Source organism: Salvelinus sp. IW2-2015, linkage group LG20 (genome assembly GCF_002910315.2).
Source record: "Salvelinus sp. IW2-2015 linkage group LG20, ASM291031v2, whole genome shotgun sequence".
NCBI lineage: Eukaryota > Metazoa > Chordata > Actinopteri > Salmoniformes > Salmonidae > Salvelinus > Salvelinus sp. IW2-2015.
The window spans coordinates 48576714-48600401 of NC_036860.1; the positions used below are offsets into that span (position 1 = coordinate 48576714).

General features: G+C 40.8%; 1 protein-coding gene across 1 annotated transcript; it reads left to right on the forward strand.

Annotated features, from left to right (window-relative positions):
* Positions 1-1915: 1915 nt before the first annotated feature.
* On the forward strand, positions 1916-19820 carry LOC111981645 (protein phosphatase methylesterase 1). The gene is made up of 14 exons (XM_024013024.2): positions 1916-2153; positions 4245-4338; positions 4543-4635; positions 13163-13220; positions 13331-13382; positions 15166-15320; positions 15511-15601; positions 15706-15771; positions 15889-16015; positions 16258-16387; positions 16523-16567; positions 16747-16811; positions 16984-17051; positions 19387-19820. Exons 1-14 carry the CDS (start codon positions 2068-2070, stop codon positions 19388-19390), a joined length of 1134 nt encoding a protein of 377 aa, XP_023868792.1. The 5' UTR covers positions 1916-2067; the 3' UTR covers positions 19391-19820.
* Positions 19821-23688: the final 3868 nt, after the last annotated feature.

Consider the following 23688-nt stretch of genomic DNA (forward strand, 5'->3'; position numbering starts at 1 on the left):
ATGTAAGAATGTTGTTCATTCACTACAGCTCAGCCTTCAACACCATAGTACCCTCCAAGCTCATCATTAAGCTCGGGCCCTGGGACTGAACCCCACCCTGTGCAACTGTGTCCTGGACTTCCTGACGGACCGCCCCCGGGTGGTGAATGTAGGAAACAACACCTCCACTACGCTGATCCTCAACACAGGGGACCCACAAGGGTGTGTGCTCAGCCCCCTCCTGTACTCCCTGCGTGGCCATGCATGCCTTCAGCTCAATCATCAAGTTTGCAGACGACACAACAGTAGTAGGCCGGATTTCCAACAATGACGAGGCAGCCTACAGTGAGGAGGTGAGGGCCCTGGCAGAGTGGTGCCAGGAAAATAAGCTCTCCCTCAACGTCAACAAAGATTAAGGAAATMATCGTGGACTTCAGGAGACAGCAGAGGGAGCATGCCTCCATCCACATCGACAGGGCCGCAGTGGAGAAGGTGAAAAGCTTCAAGTTCCTTGGCATACATATCACTGACAATCTAAAATTGTCCACCCACACAGACAGTGCAGCGAGGAAGGCAAAACAGCGTCTTTTCAACCTCAGGAGGCTAAAGAAATTCAGCTTTGCCCCTAAGACCCTTTCAAACTTTTACAGATGCACCATTGAGAGCATCCTATTGGGTTGTATCGCGGCCTGGTATGGCAACTGCACCGCTTGCAACCGCAGGGCTCTCCAGAGGGTGGTGCAGTCTGCCCAAGAGACCGAAAAACAGCTTCTATCTCAAGGCCATCAGACTGCCATCACTAGCCGGCCTCCACCCAATACCCTGCCCTGAACTTAGTCACTGTCACTAGCCGGCTACCACCCGGTTACTCAACCCTGCACCTTAGAGGCTACTGCTCTGTGTACATAGACATGGAATCACTGGTTACTTTAATAATGTTTACATGCTGTTTTACTAATTTCATATGTTTATACTGTATTCTAGTCAATGTCATCCTATTCAACTATTGCTATATACTATTCTATCCTACAGATATATATATATATATATATATATATATTCACAACAATACACACAAATCTAAAAGTAAAAGAATGGAATTAACAAAAAATATATATATTAGGACGAGCAATGTCGGAGTCCGGAATATAAATATATATCTGTAGAATATATACAGTGGGGAGAACAAGTATTTGATACACTGCTGATTTTGCAGGTTTTCCTACTTACAAAGCATGTAGAGGTCTGTAATTTTTTATCATAGGTACACTTCAACTGTGAGAGACGGAATCTAAAACAAAAATCCAGAAAATCACATTGTATGATTTTTAAGTAATTAATTTGCATTTTATTGCATGACATTAGTATTTGATACATCAGAAAAGCAGAACTTAATATTTGGTACAGAAACCTTTGTTTGCAATTACAGAGATCATACATTTCCTGTAGTTCTTATATATATATATATATATATATATATATATATATATATATATATATATATATATATATATATATATATACAGTATATATATATATATATATATATATATATATATATATTCTACAGATATAAATTTATATTCCGGACTCCGACATTGCTCGTCCTAATATTTATATTTTTCTTAATTTAATTATTATTTTACTTTTAGATTTGTGTGTATTGTTGTGAATAGTTAGATATTACTGCACTGTTGGAGCTAGGAACACAAGCATTTCGCTACACCCACAATAACATCTTCTAAATATGTATGCACCAATACAATTATATTTTATTTGATTACGTCATTTTCTATTTTTTTTACCAAGATTAAGGTTCTACACTTACACCATGTTTTCTGGGAAATATAGTTTTTCTATGAATGTATCTTGATGGTTTAGTTGAGAATAGTGAGCAGTATGCAAACATATCCCAGAGTGCAATGTGGCAATTGGCAAACGGGTAATGTTGTGGGACGATAAACACATTTTGTGCTTGTCAATTTATAGCTGCTAATAGCTGACCGGTACTGGAAGAAAATCGTATGGTTCGAAGGAGGGGGAAGATTTGGTGTTTGACTGACCGGCATTGGCCCCGCGTTCGACAGCATGGAGAAACAGTTGCATTTGAATGTGTTAGCTTCCAGACCTCCCGTGTCAGGAGGCTTGCAGTCGCGGTCTAAAATGAGAATGGGGTGAGTTCACAGCTAGTTTTGAGATGGTTGGCGAGGCTTTAATCAGATAGTTGTCTGGCTCTTGTTGCTAAGCCCTACAACTTGTGAATGCATATCTAACGTGAGCCAACAACAGTATTTTCCTCTGTTTAATTTTTGTGGTAAAGCTAGTTAGCTAAGTTCAAAACGTTGCTAGCTAGCTAGCTAGCAAGCTAACAAGATAACGGTGAAATATTTCTGACAGCTGACATTAGGTACTGAAACTAATACAGCTTTTCAATCCTATTATCTTGTGAACAATGCTTATATTCACGTGTTGTTTAATTGTGCCATTCAAGTGCTGGTTTTGACCTCATTTGGTTTTGACAGGTCAGTACATTAGGAGCATCATCAGTTAAATCCCAGTCAACAAGCTACCGTGTTATGAAATAAATTAGCTTGATAGCTTCGAATCTTTTATGCATTATGCTGCCTCCATATTCTTCAATATTAGTGTTTCATATGGGTCGTTGATGGTTCAATTTATGAACCGGTATAGCTAAAATGAATCCACCCTCTTTGTTGTGTGGTTATCCCTCTCCCCTTCATTTCTGTCATCAGAGCTGCTGTCATAGTCGCTCCTGTGTCACGACCAATGATTTATTATGTTAATCACTGGTCATGACTCAATTTCTTACTTTATAGTTAAGAAGTCTCTCACAGGTCATCACTATTTGATCAATAAGGTCTTTCTGCTTCATCTTATTTGAATGGTTTCATAATTATTGGTATACAACATCCACTGATTAATTAACCATACATTTGATGGCATGCCCCTGAGTGTATATGAGATAACCCTTAGCTCAAGCTGTATATGTCATGTTAATGTAGGACTACACTGAGGTAAATCCATTTGAATAACTTTCCATACACGTTTGCCCATGAATGAAGTGGTTGGAAAGTTACTTTTTCTTTAGATTAATGTTCTCAAAGTTGACCCATTTTGCATTCCCCACCATCCATGTCTTCATCACTGGGAAATATAAACGGTGGAGTTTGATATAATTTAAAAGCTTGCCTACAAGGCTTAAAAAATATTTCATAATTTGTTTTTTAATATATAACCATTCCATTTTTAAACCTGTAGTGTAAATTATCAAAAAATGCTTAAACTATTTGTCTTCCTTTTTCATATTTGCATATTTTGTAGCTTAAACCCTACTTTACATCATCTGAGGTTTTTGTGATGTCCCTGACATCTTTTGAGACATATGCTTTTGAATACAGGGTGGGTGTCATTTCAATCATAGAAATATAATTAATATAATGGACCTATTCTTCCATACCACAGCAATTTAGCTGGTACACCATTGAAATATAAATTGAGTTACCATTTTTACTTCTAATTACTACCACAAAGATGACCACTGTCGAATGTCAATTTAAATGGTCATGTCTATCTATTATCTATATTTCTATGATTTCAATAGGTTTCCTATAAAGAATTGACAGTATAATTTCAATTTCAAATCAAGTACTCTGATTTGTGGACTTCTAACCGTCTTTGTGGTCCCATTTGAAAGTTTACATTTAAATTGTATTCCCATTTTTTAGTACATTTATCAGCCAAAACATGACACCCACCCTGTATTCAAGAGCATCTTGTCTCAAACAATGGCGGGCACAACATAAAAATCTCAGATGATGTAAAATAGGGTTTAAGCTACAACATATGTGAATATGAAAAAATGTTGACTACACGCATTTTTAGATAATTGACATTTAAGGTAAAAAAATGACATAAGTTTTATTAAACTGTTTTTGCAAGAAATTATTAAATATTTAAATTATATCAATCTCAACCATTTATCCTTTCCAGTGGTGAAGACATGGATGTTTCATGGTATGGTGGGGTATGCAAAATAGGTCAACTTTGAGCACTTTTATCTCTTGAATGTTTTGGCATTCAGGTCCAAAATGTCACTTTCTGAGCACTTCTACACTGGGCAAATATCTATGGAAGGTTTTGTTCAAATCAAAAGGGGTGCTGTCAAAAAGTGATTGAATTCAAATGGATTTACCCACTGTTTAAAATCCTCTTTCTGTTTGATACTCAACCTGGCTAACACACAGACCTGGACGGAAGAGAGACTTCTCCCCTCTGTCCTGGAGTGAATACTTTGAAGCGATGGAAGATGTAGAAGTGGAAAACGATAACGCCAAAGATATATCCTTTACTGTGGCTCCCATAAGTGTGCTAATGTTCATCTACACATGGAATTGAACCATGAATGATGCATCATATTTTTGAAACACTTACTGAAGAGAATTCATTTTATACAGTGTAATATTGAACTCCTGATCCAGTGCATCATAAGCATATCTCCATTGTGAATGTGTCTATACTCTATATCCCTTGACTACTCTGCACACGTTCAGAATCTACTGCAGTGGCCAGCATGGTCCTGTGCTGCTCCTGCTCCATGGAGGAGGACACTCTGCTCTCTCCTGGGCTGTGTTCACTGTGAGTAATACTATCAAATACCAGATAGAGCCCCCATACTGTTTTATGTACACACACTACCATCACAACATGTCCTGCATTTACAGAGCCTTCAGAAAGTATTCATACCCCTTGACTTATTCCACATTTTGTTGAGTTTAGGGCTGTGGCGGTCATTACATTTTGTCAGCTGGTTATTGTCATGCAAAAGACTGCCAGTCTGACCGTTAATTAACATAAAGATGTTTAGCATCTCTAGGCGTACAAGCCACTGATATGCGCCTTCAAAAAAACAAGTCTAATAAATACATTTTAATATAGTCTAATAAAGCCACACGGTCCCGTGTGGCTCAGTTGGTAGAGCATGGCGCTTGCAACGCCAGGGTTGTGGGTTCATTCCCCACGGGGGGACCAGGATGAATATGTATGAACTTTCCAATTTGTAAGTCGCTCTGGATAAGAGCGTCTGCTAAATGACTTAAATGTAAATGTTAAATGTAAATCTATTTAAACTAGATTTAGAATGGCCCATTATCAAATGGGCAGTGGGATAAAGACATGTCATCATTATGCACTCCAATAGCGAATGGAGGGCGCTTTTCCGGCTGGTTCGTTTTTCAATCCTATGCTGGGTAGGCTACTCTGAATATTTCACTCCATGCATCAATCACTGTTTGAGGAGCATGCAGCCTCTTGCTTCGCAACAGGTGATATTCCGCCCAAACTCAGTATGCCATGGGATCTCCAACCCTGTTCCTGCAGCTACCCAGTGCTTAATTTGGGAAACCAAGGGAAATCTGTTCGGGAACATTGATAGTAACATGTTTTCACAACAAACATATTTCATTAAACTGTTGACAGCCCCTCTCTGCGTGCTCGAGAACAGAATTAAGGAGAGAGGAGGAGATGGAAATACATGGTGGTGAGATTCTGTAGCTAAAGGTAATGTCAACCTATTAATTATGAAAATATAAAAGTGCCCTATTACTAGGCTATTCAAAATCAAATACAAATTCACTATAATTATAGGCTAACTCTGTAAGCCGCCCTGCACAATCAATGAACCAACAGCATCACCTAGGCCTGAACGTTCTCTCCCAAACTCATGGACAGAAAGTTTGGAGCGTAGCATAAGGAAACCAGTCCATCCAGTATGCATAATAATACAGTCCACTCTCAAAGGTGGTTACTAGAATAAAACTTTTTTGGAATAAGTCTAGACCAATTATGTACCAAAGACATTTGAAATCTTTATTTATTTTAATTTTCCTGCTGTGCATAGTATGTGGTGTATTTTTTTGGTGCTTGGGCTCATATATAGGCCTATGCATGTGTGTTTTGAATAATCCTCACCTTAGAAAGTGCTATACATTTTGTTGTTATTCTTAGAAACAACATCCACAACGTCTATATTTTCCACTTATTTTTCTTCAAATCAATCAGTTAGGTGAGGTTTTTTTTAAAGTGTGATACTGTTTTGATTGTGATTTTCGAACCCATTTGCATTGATGTTAGAGGGACAACAGAGCCCTGAATACTAGGCCATTAGCGAGTAGGGTAGTACCAATGCATGTCCAGAGTGCATAAAAGGAGATTACCGTGACTCAATGGTCACATGGAATTTTACTGCAGTCATGACTGGCGGTAATATGGTCACCGCAACAGCCCTAGTTGTTACAGCCTGAATTCAAAATGGATTAAATTGATTTCTTATCTCACACATCTACGCACAATACCCCATAATGACAAAGTGAAAACATGTTTTTAGACATTTTTGCAAATTTATTGAAAACTAAATACGTTATTCACACTCCTGAGTCAATACTTTTGTAGAAGCAGCAATTACAGCTGTGAGTCTTTCTGTGTAAGTATCGAAGAGCTTTCCACACCTGGATTGTGCAACATTTGGCAATTATTATTTTCAAAATTCTTCAAGCTCTGTCAAATTGGCTGTTGATCATTGCTAGACAACCATTTTCAGGTCTTTCCATAGATTTTCAAGTAGATTTAAGTCAAAACTGTAACTTGGCCACTCAGGAACAGTCATTGTCTTCTTGGTAAGATACTCCAGTGTAGACTTGGCATTGTGTTTTAGGTTATTGTCCTGCTGAAAGGTGAATTCATCTCCCAGTGTCTAATGGAAAGCAGACTGAACCAGGGGCCTCATTTATCAATATTGCGTAGACACTATTCTAAAATACTACTTACGAATGGAATTTATAATGTTCGTATGCATAGAAAAAGTGTGTTTTATCAAACACACGTCATGCGCACATTTTGCATTTTGAAATGGCCCTAATTACCCATATATGGTCAAAATCATCCCTTTTAAGCCTATGGGGAATATACAAGGCCGTATCATGAAATACAATGGTGCAACCAAAAAAAGCTATGAAAAAAACACTTTTCCAAGACTGAAATAGAGGTGCTAGTGTCAGATTGATTACAACCAAAAGGTTTTATTTGACTTGCTCAGTTGTGGTTTTACCAGTAAAAATAAAAACATGGCTACAAAGAGAGGACAATTCAAGTTGCTTTAGCAATGGCAAATATAATTCAAATGAGTAGGCAACATTCACCAATAAGCCATCCATCCTCAACAGCTCCCTCCTGTAGGCGTATAGGCCCACATTGCTGTTCTGCGGACGAACGAGTCATGAGTTTCACCTGGCAACCTTGTCACCACATTCAGTAGCGCTTTTTCACGCATTACATAATCACCTGCACATTAAGAGTGGAAGCCTTTTCTGTTAACATAGCCTAGTTGAACTCGTTTTGGAATGGTGCTTTTATGGCGACGTGGGGGCTGTTTTTTTTCTTTGGGAACCCATTGATGGCAAAGAAACCCCTCTTAACCTGTTGTGCGATGGTGTATGGTAATTGTATGTTTCAGCTTGTTTTTCTGATGATTGAATCCAAAACATTGTCTCATTGAAGGATGTGAAATGCCGGACGGCAAGCTCCCGCTGAAAAGTTCCCATACCCGAGGGTAGATAGCACTTTGATGTGCACCCGAATGGTATGTGTTTGCCTTTCAAAAGTAGGTCTTAAATCCTCGCAAAGATCCCATAACATTGGTTTTGGGAAATGATATCTGTTGAGCCAATATGTACTTTCTGCAAAAAATTCCCACCTGTCTCAAACTCACTCTAAGCAAAATGCAGCTTGTTCCAAATCTTCCAACAGTGCAAGATCAGCCATCTCTCAATAGATTTCCCATTATCTCAGTCTTTTATAGTATTTGGTTTCACAATGGTTTCACTTTCACACTTGCCTCAAACTTAACAAGTTACTGCACTTTTATATTTGTTATTATTGTGACAAATGCACTGTGGTCGTCAAATGATGTATAGCCTGTCAAAATATGTTGCATGAATTCACAATGAAAATAAAAATGTATTTCGTCATTACTTTCACAAATTTTCAGGATATATTTTCTCCATTCTACTCTTTGCAAGCAGTTCCCTTATTCAACCACTTGGCGCTGTGTGTATGCATGGTCATGGCTGTGCGATTTACGTACACAAGCATACGTTTATTGATATATCTCACACTTTGATCCCACGCATTGTTTACACATAAATTTGTGCCTACGCATGATTGAGGCCCCAGGTTTTCCTCTAGGATTTTGCCTGTGCTTACCTCCATTCCGTTTATTTCTTTGTCCTGGAAAACTCCCCAGTCCTTAACGATTACAAACATACCCATAACATGATGCAGCCACCACTATGCTTTAAATTATAGAGTAGTACTCAGTAATGTATTGGATTTGTCCCAAACATAACACTTTGAATTCAGGACAAAAAGTTAATTGCTTTGCCATGTTTTTTGCAGTATTACTTTAGTGCGTTGTTGCAAACAGGATGCATGTTTTGGAATATTTTTTATTCTGAACAGGCTTCCTTCTTTTCACTCTGTCATTTAGGTTAGTATTGTGGAGTAACTACAATGTTGTTGATCCATCCTCAGGATAAAACTATCACAGCCATTAAACTCGGTTTTAATTTCACCTTTGGCCTCATCCTCTCCGGCAACTGAGTTAGGAAGGWCGCCTGTATCTTTGTAGTGACGGGGTGCCCTTTGCAAGGCATTGGAAAACCTCCCTGGTCTTTGTGGTTGAATCTATGTTTGAAATTCACTGCTCGACTGAAGGACCTTACAATTATCTGTATGTGTGAGGTACAGAGTTGAGGTAGTCTTTCAAAAATCATGTTAAACTCTATTATTGCACACAGAGTGAATTCATGCAACTTGTGTGACTTGTTACAATTCACTGTGCAGAAATCGCTCCACATTTTCCTTATTGCAAAAATTGTAATAGTTTGCTTAATTTCAGTTTGTGACAAGACAAGCAAATATAGTGTAGAGCAGGGTTCCCCAACTGGCGGCCCACGGGATGAATTTGGTCCGCGGTTGGTTTTATTTGGCCCCCCAAGTTTCCTGAGCAAAAATAATAATATATATAAAAAAAAATACATTTTCATTGTTGGATATAAAAGACTGTAAAAACACCAGGAAATCAGCTCCAAGGGAATTTCATTTAAGAAATCTATTCTCAAGTATTCTCACACATCGTATACAAATGTAAGCAAGGTTTGAAATTATTATGTTTTAGTCAAACATTATATATGTTTGGACTTTTTGCGGTTAATTTGCAGTCTACAAATGATTACTAATTATCTTCCGGCCCCCCGACCATCCGTTCAGGAAAAAATCGTCCCGCGGCTGAATCTAGTTTATGATCCCTAGTGTAGAGAATCATTGTACCATCTAAACCACTGTGAAATATGTTTTACATGACCAGAAATATTGTATTTTCAGCTGTTTGAAGCTGGTGTACAAAATGGAAAGTAAAAGACGCAAAAACAAAACTTAAGAACTGGAAGCATAGAAATAGCGCACATAGAACATATCTACTACCGCTTCTTAGACTTGCTTTCAATGAGAATAGCAGATCTATAACACACATTTCTATGATTTTAGGTCAGTCTCCCAAAAGGTTACATTATTGCAGCTTTAAGCAAATGTTTACTTCTGAACTCATTTAGGCTTGCCATAACAAAGGGGTTGATTCCTTATTGACTCTTAAGACATTCAAGCCTTTCATGCTTAATTAATTTGTAAAAATTTCAAAAAACATAATTCCACTTTGACATTATGGGGTATTGTGTGTAGGCCAGTGACAAATAAAAATGAAATCCATTTCCAATTCAGGCTTTAACACAACAACATTTGGAAAAAGTCAAGGAGTGTGAATACTTTCTGAATGGGCACTGTAAGGTTGTATTGCGTGACTGTTGAAGATTTCTTTTTTTTTTAAGAATAATAATAATTTCCCCTTTATTTGACCAGGTAGGCCAGTTGAGAACAAGTTCTCATTTACAACTGAGACCTGGCCAAGATAAAGCAAAGCAGCGTGACACAAACAACACAGAGTTACACATGAGATAAACAAACGTACAGTCAATAACACAATAGAAAAATCTATATACAAGGAGGTGTTGGCTTTGGGGATGACCAGTGAAATATACCTGCTGGTGCGCGTGCTATGGGTGGGTGCTGCTGTCACGATCGTCTATAGGAGAGAGAGATGTCCAAGGCGCAGCGTGTGCAAAATACATCTTCAAAATGAAACACGAAAACGAACACTATACACAAAACAAACCAAAACAACAAACGACCGTGAAGCTAAATGACGTAAGTGCATGGACAAGCAACAAACGTTCAACATAGACAATTACCCACAAACACATGATGCCCATGGCTGCCTTAAATATGGCTCCCAATTAGAGACAATAAACCACAGCTGTCTCTAATTGAGAACCAATCRAGGCAGCCATCGACATACAAACACCTAGACAAGAGATTTCCCCATTAAACCTAGAAAACCCCTAGACAACCCAAAACACATACTTCCCCATGTCACACCCTGACCTAACTAAAATAATAATGAAAACAAAGATAACTAAGGCCAGGGTGTGACAGCTGCTGTGGTGACCAGTGAGCTGAGATAAGGCGGGGCTTTACCTAGCAAAGACTTATAGATGACCTGGAGCCAGTGGGTTTGGCGACGTAAATGAAGCGAGGGCCAGTCAACGAGAGCATACAGGTCGCAGTGTTGTGTAGTATATGGGGCTTTGGTGAGAAAACGGGTGGCACTGTGATAGACTACATCCAATTTGCTGAGTAGAGTGTTGGAGGCTATTTTGTAAATGACATCGCCGAAGTCAAGGATCGGTAGGATAGTCAGTTTTACGAGGGTATGTTTGGCAGCATGAGTGAAGGAGGCTTTGTTGCGAAATAGGAAGCCGATTGGAGATTTAATTTTGGATTGGAGATGATTAATGTGAGTCTGGAGAGTTTACAGTCTAACCAGACACCTAGGTATTTGTAGTTGTCCACATATTCTCAGTCAGTCAGAACCATCCAGAGTAGTGATGTTAGACGGGTGGGCGGGTGCGGCCAGCGATCGGTTGAAGAGCATGTATTTACTTTTACTTGCATTTAAGAGCAGTTGGAGGCCACGGAAGGAGTGTTGTATGACATTGAAGCTCGTTTGGAGGTTAGTTAACACTGTGTCCAAAGAAGGGCCAGAAGTATATGGAGGCCAGAATGGTGTCGTCTGCATAGAGGTGGATCAGAGAATCACCAGCAGCAAGAGCGACATCATTGATGTATACAGAGAAAAGGGTTGGCCCGAGAATTGCCAGAGGTACGGACAACATGCCCTCCGATTTGACACACTGAACTCTCTGAGAATTAGTTGGTGAACCATGCGAGGCAGTCATTTGAGAAACCAAGGCTGTTGAGTCTGCCGATAAGAATGCGGTGATTGACTGAGTCGAAAGCCTTGGCCAGGTCGATGAAGACGGCTGCACATTACTGTCTTTTATCGATGGAGGTTATGATATCGTTTAGGACCTTGAGCATGGCTGAGGTGCACCCATGACCAGCTCAGAAACCAGATTGCATAGCAGAGAAGGTACAGTGGGATTCGAAATGGTCGGTGATCTGTTTGTTAACTTGGCTTTCGATGACTTTTAGAAAGGCAGGGTAGGATAGATATAGGTCTGTAACAGTTTGGGTCTAGAGTGTCTCCCCCTTTGAAGAGGGGGATGACTGCGGCAGCTTTCCAATCTTTAGGCATCTCAGACGATGAGAGGTTGAACAGGCTAGTAATAGGGGTTGCAACAATTGCGGTGGATAATTTTAGAAAGAGAGGGTCCAGATTGTCTAGCCCAGCTGATTTATAGTTTTCTAGATTTTGCAGCTCATTCAGAACATCAGCTATCTGGATTTGGGTGAAGGAGAAATGGGGGAGGCTTGGGCAAGTTGCTGTGGGGGGTGCAGAGCTGTTGACCAGGGTAGGGATAGCCAGATGGAAAGCATGGCCAGCTGTAGAAAAATGCTTATTGAGATTCTCGATTATCGGTGGTGACAATGTTTCCTAGCCTCAGAGCAGTGGGCAGCTGGGAGGAGGTGCTCTTATTCTCCATGGACTTTACAGTGTCCCAGAACTTTTTGGAGTTTGTGCTACAGGATGCAAATTTCTGTTTGAAAAAGCTAGCCTTTGCTTTCCTAACTGCCTGTGTATATTCGTTCCTAACTTCCCTGAAAAGTTGCATATCGCAGGGGCTATTTGATGCTAATGCCGTACGCCACAGGATGTTTTTGTGATGGTCAAGGGCAGTCAGGTCTGGAATGAACCAAGGGCTATATCTGTTCTTAGTTCTACATTTTTTGAATGGGGCATGCTTATTWAAGATGGTGAGAAAAGCACTTTTAAAGAATCACCAGGCATCTTTTACTGACTGAATGAGGTCAATATCCTTCCAGGATACCCGGGCCAGGTCGATTAGAAAGGCCTGCTCGCTGAAGTGTTTTAGGGGAGCGTTTGACAGTGATGAGGGGTGGTCGTTTGACCGCGGACCCATTACGGACGCAGGCAATGAGGCAGTGATCGCTGAGATCCTGGTTGAAGACAGCAGAGGTGTATTTAGAGGGCAGGTTGGTCAGGATGATATCTATGAGGGTGCCCGTGTTTATGGATTTAGGGTTGTACCTGGTAGGTTCCTTCATCATTTGTGTGAGATTGAGGGCATCTAGCTTAGATTATAGGATGGCCGGGGTGTTAAGCATATCCCAGTTTACATCACCTAATAGTACAAACTCTGAAGATAAAAGGGGGGCAATTAATTGACATATGGTGTCCAGGGCACAGCTGGGGGCTGAGGGGGGTCTATAATAACAATGAGAGACTTATTTCTGGAAAGGTTGTTTTTTAAATGTAGAAGCTCGAACTGTTTGTGCACAGACCTGGATAGCATGACAGAACTCTGCAGTAGATTGCAACTCCACCCCCTTTGGCAGTTTATCTTGGCGGAAAATGTTATACTTGGATGGAAATTTCAGGATTTTTGGTGGCCTTCCTAAACCAGGATTCACACAAGATGGAGCAGTATGTTTGTGAGCCTGCCTTATAATAACACAGACTGACACTGAATTCTGGCCAGAGTTAAGTTAACACAGAGTGGGTTTGTGTTTGCAGGCGGTGATATACAACAGAATTAACTGCCGGGTGGTGGCTATGGACCTCAGGGCCCATGGTGAGTGGCTAACTCTCCCTCATGAGAACACATATTCCTTCTGGTTACCTCATATTCATGGTCTCAATAGTATTATTATTTATTTTTTAACAATTTTCTTTCCCACAAAGGTGACACCAAAGTAAAGAATTCTGACGATCTCTCAGCGGAAACCATGGCCAAGTAAGTTGTCAGGAATGTTTTCTCTGTCATCATTCAGAGATGAGTGTTAAACAGGGTGTGTGATGGGGAAGGTATTGTGTTGTTGAGATTAGAGGTCGACCGATTATGATTTTTCAACGAAGATACCGATTATTGGAGGACCAAAAAAAGCCGATACCGATTAATCGGCCGATTTAAATTTGTAATAATGACAATTACAACAATACTGAATGAACACTTATTTTAACTTAATATAATACATCAATAAAATCATTGTAGCCTCAAATAAATAATGAAACATGTTCAATATGGTTTAAATAATGCAAAAACATAGTGTTGGAGAAGAAAGTAAGTTCCTTGCTCAGAACATGAGAACATATGAAAGCTGGTGGTTCCTTTTAACATGTCTTCAATATTCCCAGGTAAGAAGTTTTAGGTTGTAGTTATTATAGGACTATTTCTTTCTCTACGATTTGTATTTCATATACCTTTGACTATTGGATGTTCTTATAGGTACTTTAGTATTGCCAGTGTAACAGTATAGCTTCCGTCCCTCTCCTCGCCCCTACCTGGGCTCGAACCAGGAACACATCAACAACAGCCACCCTCGAAGCAGCGTTACCCATGCAGAGCATGGGGAACAACTACTCCAAGTCTCAGAGCGAGTGACGTTTGAAACGCTATTAGCGCGCACCCCGTTAACTAGCTAGGCATTTCACATCGGTTACACCAGCCTAATCTCGAGAGTTGATAGGCTTGAACAGCTCAATGCTTGAAGCATTGCGAAGAGCTGCTGGCAAAACGCACGAAAGTGCTGTTTGAATGAATGCTTACGAGCCTGCTGGTGCCTACCATCGCTCAGTCAGACTGCTCTATCAAATCATAGACTTAATTATAACGAAATACGAGCCTTTGGTCATTAAAATGGTCGAATCTGGAAACTATAATTTCGAAAACAAAACGTTTATTCTTTCAGTGAAATACGGAACCGTTCCGTATTTTATCTAACGAAAGGCATCCCTAAGTCTAAATATTGCTGTTACATTGTACAACCTTCAATGTTATGTCATAATTATGTACAATTCTGGCAAATTAATTACGGCCTTTGTTAGGAATAAATGGACTTCACACAGTTCATTGGCTCCTCGTGGAGTGCAATGTAAGGCAGGTGGTTAGAGCGTTGGACTAGTAACCGGAAGGTTGCAAAAACGAATCCCCGAGCTGACAAGGTAAAAATCTGTCGTTCTACCCCTTAACAAGGCAGTTAACCCACCGTTCCTAGGCCGTCATTGAAAATAAGAATGTGTTCTTAACTGACTTGCCTAGTTAAATAAAGGTGTAAAAAAAAAAATTCACGGCAAATCGGTGTCCAAAAATACAGATTTCCGATTGTTATGAAAACTTGAAATCGGCCCTAATTAATCGGCCATTCCGATTAATCGGTCGACCTCTAGTTGAGATGGGAGGGAACCGGACAGGACCTGAGGCAGTGGTGGAGGATTACTGTAAGGGGGTGGAGAGAACCTGTTGGAGAACTGAGTCAGATGAGCTATCGGCTGCTGRTGTCTCCCATTGAGACACTGATCTGCTGTTTGATGCAAGGAGAGAAAGCAGGCTTGCTGCAACCCCCAGAATAGTCTTGTTTACATTAACAAAGTGCCAGTGGGAAGAAACTGACATCTCTTTCTATATTGTCTATCTTCTGTTGGGTGTGATTGTTTGAGGAGCTGGATTAGGCTGGTTTGTATGGGTGAGATTGTTCTAGCAGTTGATTTATGCTGGTTTTGTCTCATCTCTCCGCCAGGGACATTGGCAAAGTGGTAGAAGCACTCTATGGCGAAAACCCACCTCCGATCATGATGATTGGACACAGCATGGGTGGAGCTATAGCAGTTCATACCGCTGCAGCAAACCACGTGCCGTCTTTACTTGGCCTGTGTGTGATTGATGTCGTTGAAGGTGATTATGGTATTTGTGTTTGTCTCATGATCGGGACTTGTCATTTGATGATCAAACAAGCAGCAGTTGAGGAGCTGACAGAAGATTAATTGATGTATTTATTGTTTTAAACTAGGATGTGACACACTGTGTCATTAATTCATTGATTGAGTGATTATTTCATAACATTTCCACGATTGTATTTTTTCAGGCACAGCAATGGATGCCTTAAACAGTATGCAGAATTTCCTCAGGAGTCGACCAAAGACCTTTAAGTCTGTGGAGAATGCCATTGAGTGGAGGTGAGATGCTGTCCGTACACACAAGTGTAAAAATACTCAGCAAATGCTTTACTAATAGAGCATATTCCAAGTCATGTGTTCTGATCTTGTCCCTCCCCCATCAGTGTGAAGAGTGGACAGATCCGAAACGTTGAGTCAGCCCGGGTGTCCATGGGAGGCCAGGTGAAAAAGTACGTCTGGACCTGAAGAAAATGGGCTCAGAGGACAAATACCTTTTAAATTGATCAACTTCAAGATGTTACTTTTCAGGACCTGTAACTAAACACAAGTTTTGACCACCTCCATAGATGTGAGGAACAGCTCAACAGTCCAGGTGTCTCCAAGAGCATCAGTGACGGCATCATTGAAGAGGAAGAGGAGGAAGAAGAGGAAGGAGAATCCAACCACAAAAGAAAGAAGGAGGATGACCAAGAGGTTAGGGATGGGATGATTGGGGGGAAAATGTCATGTTTATTTTTTTACAATATATTTCATATCTATGTATTCGGGTGTGTTTGTATGCGTGGGTCTTCTTAGGCATTAGTAGTTGGTGTATACATCTGGGTGCATATGTCACCTTGGGGGAGGGTGTATGTCATTTCCCACCTTTACACAGTCTGTTGTAGTGTGTACATGAAGAGTAAATTTAAGGTTAACTGTCTCTTGGCTTTCTTCAGGTGAAGAAGGAGACCCTTTATACCTGGCAGATTGATCTGTCAAAGACAGAGAAGTACTGGGAGGGCTGGTTCAGTGGCCTGTCTGCCCTATTCCTTTCCTGTCCTGTGCCAAAACTGCTCCTGCTCGCTGGTGAGTCCCTCGATTCAGTACATTTTAATCCACATGATTTTTACACTTGTGTGTTTTCAATATAATTCAAATACATTTGTCTTTGACATTGGACTACAGCACACAATGTTGAGTATAACATTTTTACCTTTACAGGTGTGGACAGGCTTGACAAAGATCTCACAATTGGACAGATGCAAGGTGAGGACGGCCTCAGATTAATGTTTGTTATGTTGGTTGTTGTTGACAATTGTGGTTCTGATGGTGACTGTGACAATCCACTTAACATATTCCCCCACTCCCTGTGATTTTACTGTAACATCTTCTAAATCCAATGGAATCATGTTGCACATAAAGATTCGTGTTGCAATTGTGTTCAGGGAAGTTCCAGATGCAGGTGCTCCCTCAGTGTGGCCATGCTGTCCATGAGGATGCCCCTGAAAAAGTGAGTGGGTTTTAAACTTCTGGGTATGAGGCTGAACAACTGCTTGTTAAATGTGTCGTTGTTTCCCATTTTGTTGCGATAGTAGTTTCAGGCCAATTTGTAAGTAATATTGCACACAAAATACTATTCTCAATGTCTGGGAACTAAACCGACATTGCTCTTGTTTCCCCAGGTAGCAGACGCTTTGGCCTCGTTCATGGTCCGTCACAAGTTCACTGAATTTAAGGAGGGTTTCCTGTGGTAAGACTAATTTAACACGAATAGAAACACATTGTTTATTACCTTTTAAGTTTGCTTCTCCAGTAATCATTGTAAAATCTCATTGTGAAGACCTACATAAGCATGTATCGCTTATCTGCACTGTTAAATGTTAAAACGACATTATTTGTGGACTAGCGGTTAGTGCTGCCGCCTATAAGCACACATGCTTGCCGGTGTTGGCGAGGGTTCGAATCTGTCTCACTGCCCTTGTGACTCACTGTCTGTCTATCTTTCCCACTGTCTCTTCTCAGCCTAATAAAATAGAACACCCCCCCCTTAAAAATATACACTAAGTGTACAAAACATTAGGAACACTGTCCTAATATTGAGTTACACCTCCTTTTGCCCTCAGAACAGCCTCAATTTGTCGGGGCATAGACTACAAGGTGTCAAGCATTCCACAGGGATGCTGGCCCATGTTGAGTCATTTTACATTTTTACATTTTTGTAATTTAGAGTGGTTTACTGTTAGTGCATTCGTCTTGAGATAGCTAGGTGGGACAACTACGTCATAGTAAGTACATCATCAGTAAAGTAGCTATCAGCAAAGTCAGCTAATAAGGGGTAGGGGGGGGAAAGTAAAGTGTGAGTGTTAGTTCACGAAAGGCATTTTTTAATTTTCTTTTTTGTGGGGGTCAGGGTGAGGGGGGGTGCGAGCGGGTGCTGTGGGATGATTTAAGATACTCTTTGAAGAGGTAGGGTTTCAGATGTTTTCGGAAGATGGGCAGGGACTCTGCTGTCCTAGGTTCAGGGGCGTGCTAGGACAGAGAAGAGCTTGGCCTGGGCTGAGTGGGAGCTGCCCTCTCGTAGGGATGGGAAGGCCAAGAGACCAGAGGTGGCAGAATGGAGTGCTCGGGTTGAGATGTAGGGTTTGAGCAAAGCCTGAAGGTAGGGCGGGGCAGTTCCTCTTGCTATTCCGTAGGTAAGCGCCATGGTCTTGTAGTGGATGCAAGCTTCGACTGGAAGCCAGTGTAGTGTGTGGAAGAGCGGGATGAAATTAAAGAACTTGGGAAGGTTGAACAACAGGTGGGCTGCTGCATTCTGGATAAGTTTCAGGGGTTTGATGGCACAAGCGGGGAGCCCAGCCAACAGCAAGTTGCAGTAGTCCAGACGAGACATGACAAGTGCCTGGATTAGGGCCTCTGCCGCTTCCTGTGTGAGGTAGGTTTGTACTCTACGGATGATGTAGAGCATGAACCTGCAGGAGCGAGTCACTGCTTTGATGTTTGCATAGAACGACAGGGTGTTGTCCAGGGTCACACCAAGGTTCTTTGCACTCTGGGGAGGGAGACACTGGAGTTGTCAACCGTGATGGATAGGTCTTTGAGCGGTTAGGCCTTCCCTGGGAGGAAGATCAGCTCCGTCTTGTCGTGGTTGAGCTTGAGGTGGTGGGCTGACATCCAAGCTGAGATATCTGCCAGGCACGCAGAGATGTGTGTCGCTACCTGGGTGTCAGAAGGGGGAAGGAGAAAAGTAGGTGAGTGTCATCTACATAGCAATGATAGAGACCATGTGAGGATATGACAGAGCCGAGTGACTTGGTGTATAGCGTGAAGAGGAGAGGGCTTAGAACCGAGCCCCGGGGTACACCAGTTGTGAGTACGTACTGCAGACACAGATCCTCTCTACATCATCTGGTAGGAGCGGCCTACCATGTATACAGTCCAAGAGTGTGCAGAGCCTCAGCTGTGAGAGGGTGGACTCCAATGTTTCCCACAGTTGTGTCAAGTCGGCTGGATGTCATTTGGTGGTGGACCATTCTTGATACACACAGGAAACTGTTCAGCGTGGAAAAACCCAGCAGCGTTGCAGTTATTGACACACTCAAACCGGTGCGCCTGGCACCTACTACCATACCCTTTTCAAAGGCAATTAAATATTTTGTCTTGCCCATTCACCCTCTGAATGGTACACATTCACAACCCATGTCACAACGCTTAAAAATACTTATTTAACCTGTCTCCTCCCCTTCATCTACACTGTTTAAGTGGATTTAACAGGTGACATCAATAAGGGATCATAGCTTTCACCTGGATTCACCTGATCAGTCTGTCATGGAAAGAGCCAGTGTTCCTAATGTTTTGAACACTCAGTGTATGTGTATATATATTTTTAAATGAACATAAATTATGGACATCATACAATAATAAGGTTTTGTAACAATTGCTGCCACCAATATTCGTAGTTACTGTATAAGGTCTGTTCTGACACAAGTAATAGTTTTGTATGTCAAAATGGGATGCTAACTGGTACAGGAAAACCAAAAAGCGTTTGTTTGTGTTTGTTTTTTACATGTTTTTTTTTATTGTAACAGCTAATGGGACCCAAATAAACTACATAGACAAGTGCCCGTTTTTCCCTGGACCCATCCAGCAGTCATGGAGGAGTTGCCTGGAGCCTCATGAACACCATCTTCTGTCAATTACTCCCAACTACGATAAAATAATGTTCATGAGCACTATATAACACTATACAAAATTCTCAGCACTTAAATTGGTAAAAAATATAATTTAAATGTATTATTATTATTACTACTACTACTATTACTTTGACACTTATGGTTTTGCCTTTTTTTCTTTTCTTTGAAAGCAGGGATTTTGTTTCACCCATCCCACTCAATTTTTTTCCCCTTTTTTTTTCTGTGATGCCTTGCCTGTTTCTTGTTACATTTTGGCTAACTGCATCTTGTTGTGCTATGTGTTTAATGTTGTTGGATTTTAAGAATGATGAATAAAAATGGAAAAGGAATATTTCTCCCGATTTTAATTTCTGTTCTGTTGTATGTCTGGTATATGCACTATTTATTTCCACGATAAACACAGCCACCCATTATGGAGTATTTTGCAAGTGTACAAAACGGGGTCTCCCCATTGTCTTAAAACCAAGCGGGCAGGTTCATCGGCTTGAAGGAACAACGCTTTCTTCAATTGTACCATCACAGCAGGCTTGACTTTTCTAGTCCTGCAAGTTAAGTAGTGTAGGAACAGGTTGTACAGCACCATCTCTCAGCCCATATTTGATGGGGCTCAAACGTCTTAGCAGGATAAATGAGGAAGTTGACATACTGCAGGTCAGCAAAGAGAGCAGTACTGCCTGCACTGGCCAGTGCTCTTTCTAAAGGTGCATACAGTACAGGAAAGAGAGGGACAGGCCAGGTCTTGTGGGCCTTACTGGCTTTAGTTTTGTCAAAAGAGGCAGACCTGGCTGCTATAATGATGGTGATGTACAGTACCAGTCAAAAGTTTGGACATAAAAAAGTTTATTTTTCTACATTTTAGAATAATAGTGAAGACATCAAACTATGAAATAAAACACAGGAATCATGTAGTAACCAAAAAAGTGTTAAACAAATCAAAATATTTTATATTTCAGATTATTCAAAATAGCCACCCTTTGCCTTGATGACAGGTTTGCACACTTGGCATTCTCTCAAACAGCTTAATGAGGAATGCTTTTCCAACAGTCTTGAAGGAGTTCCCACATATTCTGAGCACTTGTTGGCTGATTTTCCTTCACTCTGTGGTCCAACTCATTCCAAACCATCTCAATTGGGTTTAGGTCAGGTGATTGTGGAGGCCAGGTCATCTGATGCAGCACTCCATCACTCTCCTTGGTCAAATAGCCCTTACACAGCAAGTCTGTTATTATTATTGATGTCCTTTAGTATGGGTTTCTTTGCAGCAATGTGAACATGAAGGCCTGATTCACACAGTCTCCTCTGAACAGTTGATGTTGAGATGTGTCTGTTACTTGACCTCTGTGAAGCATTTATTTGGGCTGTAATCTGAGGTGCAGTTAACTCTGTTGAACTTATCCTCTGCAGCAGAGGTAACTCTGGGTCTTCCTTTCCTGTGGCGGTCCTCATGAGAGCCAGTTTCGTCATAGCGTTTGATGGTTTTTGCGACTGTACTTGAAGAAACTTTAAAAGTTGTTGGAATTTTCTGTATTGACTGACCTTCATGTCTTAAGGTAATGATGGACTGTCATTTTTCTTTGCTTATTTGAGCTGTTCTTGCCATAATATGGACTTGGTCTTTTACCAAATAGGGCTATCTTCTGTATGCCACCCCTACCTTGTCGCAACACAACTGATTGGCTCAAACGCATTAAGAAGGAAAAAAAAAAAAAACTTTTAACAAGGCAAACCTGTTAATTGAAATGCATTCCAGGTGACAACCAGCTCATGAAGCTGGTTGAGAGAATGCAAAGAATGTGCAAAGCTGTCATCAAGGCAAAGGGTGGCTACTTTGAAGAATCTCAAATATAAAATATATTTTGATTTGTTTTATACTTTTTACTTCATCATTCCATATGTGTTATTTCATAGTTTTGATGTCTTCACTATTATTCTACAATGTAGAAAATAGTACAAAAATAAAGAAAAATGCAGGAATGAGTAGGTGTGTCCAAACTTTTGACTGGTACTGTATGTGTAAATGATGAGAGACCGCTTCAAAGCAAAAAGTTTTGAACCCAGAAACACTTGCATCTGCCACAACGCAATTAATAACTTCTGCTGTGTGCAAAATATTGGGGTAACAAAAAAAAAGGGTTAAAGGGTTCAGGTTACGATTAATGGAAGGGTTAGCTAACATGCTAAGTGCACTGAACAAAAATATAAATGCAACATGCAACAATTTCAAAGATTTAACTGAGTTACAGTTCATATAAGGAAATCACTCAATTTAAATATATTCATTAGGCTATGGATTTCACATGACTGGGAATACGAATATACATCTGTCGGTCACAGATACCTTTAAAAAAAGGGCAGTGGATCAGAAAACCAGTCAATAACTGGTGTGACGACCATTTGCCTCATGCAGCGCAACATCTCCTTCGCATAGATTTGATTGTGGCCTGTGGAATGTTGTCCCGCTCTTCAATGGCTGTGTGAAGTTGCTGGATATTGGCAGGAACTAGAACACGCTGTCGTACATGTCGAACCAGAGCATCCCAAACATGCACAATGACTGACATGTCTGATGATTATGCAGGCCATGGAAGAACTGGGACATTTTCAGCTTGAGGGAATTGTATACAGATCCTTGCAATATGTGGCTGTGCATTATCATGCTGAAATATCAGATGATGGCGGCAGATGAATGGCATGACAATGGCCCTCAGGATCTCTGCATTCAAATTGCCATCGATAAAATACAATTGTGCTGGTTGTCCGTAGCTTATGCCTGCCCATACAATAGCCCCACCATCATCATGGGACACTCTGTTCACAAACTTGACATCAGCAAACCGCTCGCCCACACAACGCCATACAAACTGTCTGCCATCTACCCCTTACAGTTGAAAGGGGTAGAGTGCCCATCGAAGGTGAGCATTTGCCCACTGAATTCAGTTATGATGCCAAACTGCAGTCAGGTCAAGACTCTGGTGAGGATGACGAGCATGCAGATTAACTTCCCTGAGACGGTTTCCGACAGTTTGTGCAGAATTTCTTCAATTGTGCAAATACACAGTTTCGTCAGCTGTCCGAGTGGCTGGTCTCAGACGATCCCACAGGGGAAGAAGCCGGATGTGGAGGTCCTGGGTTGGCGTGGTTGCACGTGGTCTGCGGTTGTGAGGCCAGTTAGACGTACTGCCAAATTCTCTAAAATTACTTTGGAGGTGGCTTATGGTAGGCAAATGAACATTCAATTCTCTGGCAACAGCTCTGGTGGACCTTCCTGCAGTCAGCATGCCAATTGCAGGCTCCCTCAAAACTTGAGACATCTATGGTATTGTATTGTGTGACAAAACTGCACAGTTTAGAGTGGCCGTTTATTGTCCCCAGCACAAGGTCACTTTAATAATGTCACTTTAATAATGTTTACATATCTTACATACTCATCTCATATGTATATACTGTATTTTATACCATCTATTGCATCTTGCCTATGCGGCTCGGTCATCGCTCATCCATATATTTATATGTACATATTCTTATTAGAGGTCGACCGATTAATCGGAATGGCCGATTAAATAGGGCCGATTTCAAGTTTTCATAACAATCGGAAATCGGTAATTTTGGACGCCGATTTTGCCAATATATATATATATATATATTTATTTTATTTTTACACCTTTATTTAACTAGGCAAGTCAGTTAAGAACACATTCTTATTTTCAATGACGGCCTAGGACCGGGGGGTAAACTGCCTTGTTCATGGGCAGAACGACAGATTTTTACCTTGTCAGCTCAGGGATTCAATCTTGCAGTCTTACGGTTAACTAGTCCAACGCTCTAACCACCTGCCTCACAAGGAGCCCGCCTGTTACGCGAATGCAGTAAGAAGCCAAGGTAAGTTGCTAGCTAGCATTAAACTTATCTTATAAAAAACAATCAATCAATCAATCATAATCACTAGTTATAACTACACATGGGTGATGATATTACTAGTTTATCTAGCGTGTCCTGTGTTGTATATAATCGATGCAGTGCGCATTCGCGAAAAAGGACTGTCGTTGCTCCAACGTGTACCTAACCATAAACATCAATGCCTTTCTTAAAATCAATACACAGAAGTATATATTTTTAAACCTGCATATTTAGCTAAAAGAAATACAGGTTAGCAGGCAATATTAACCACATGAAATTGTGTCCCTTCTCTTCTCATTG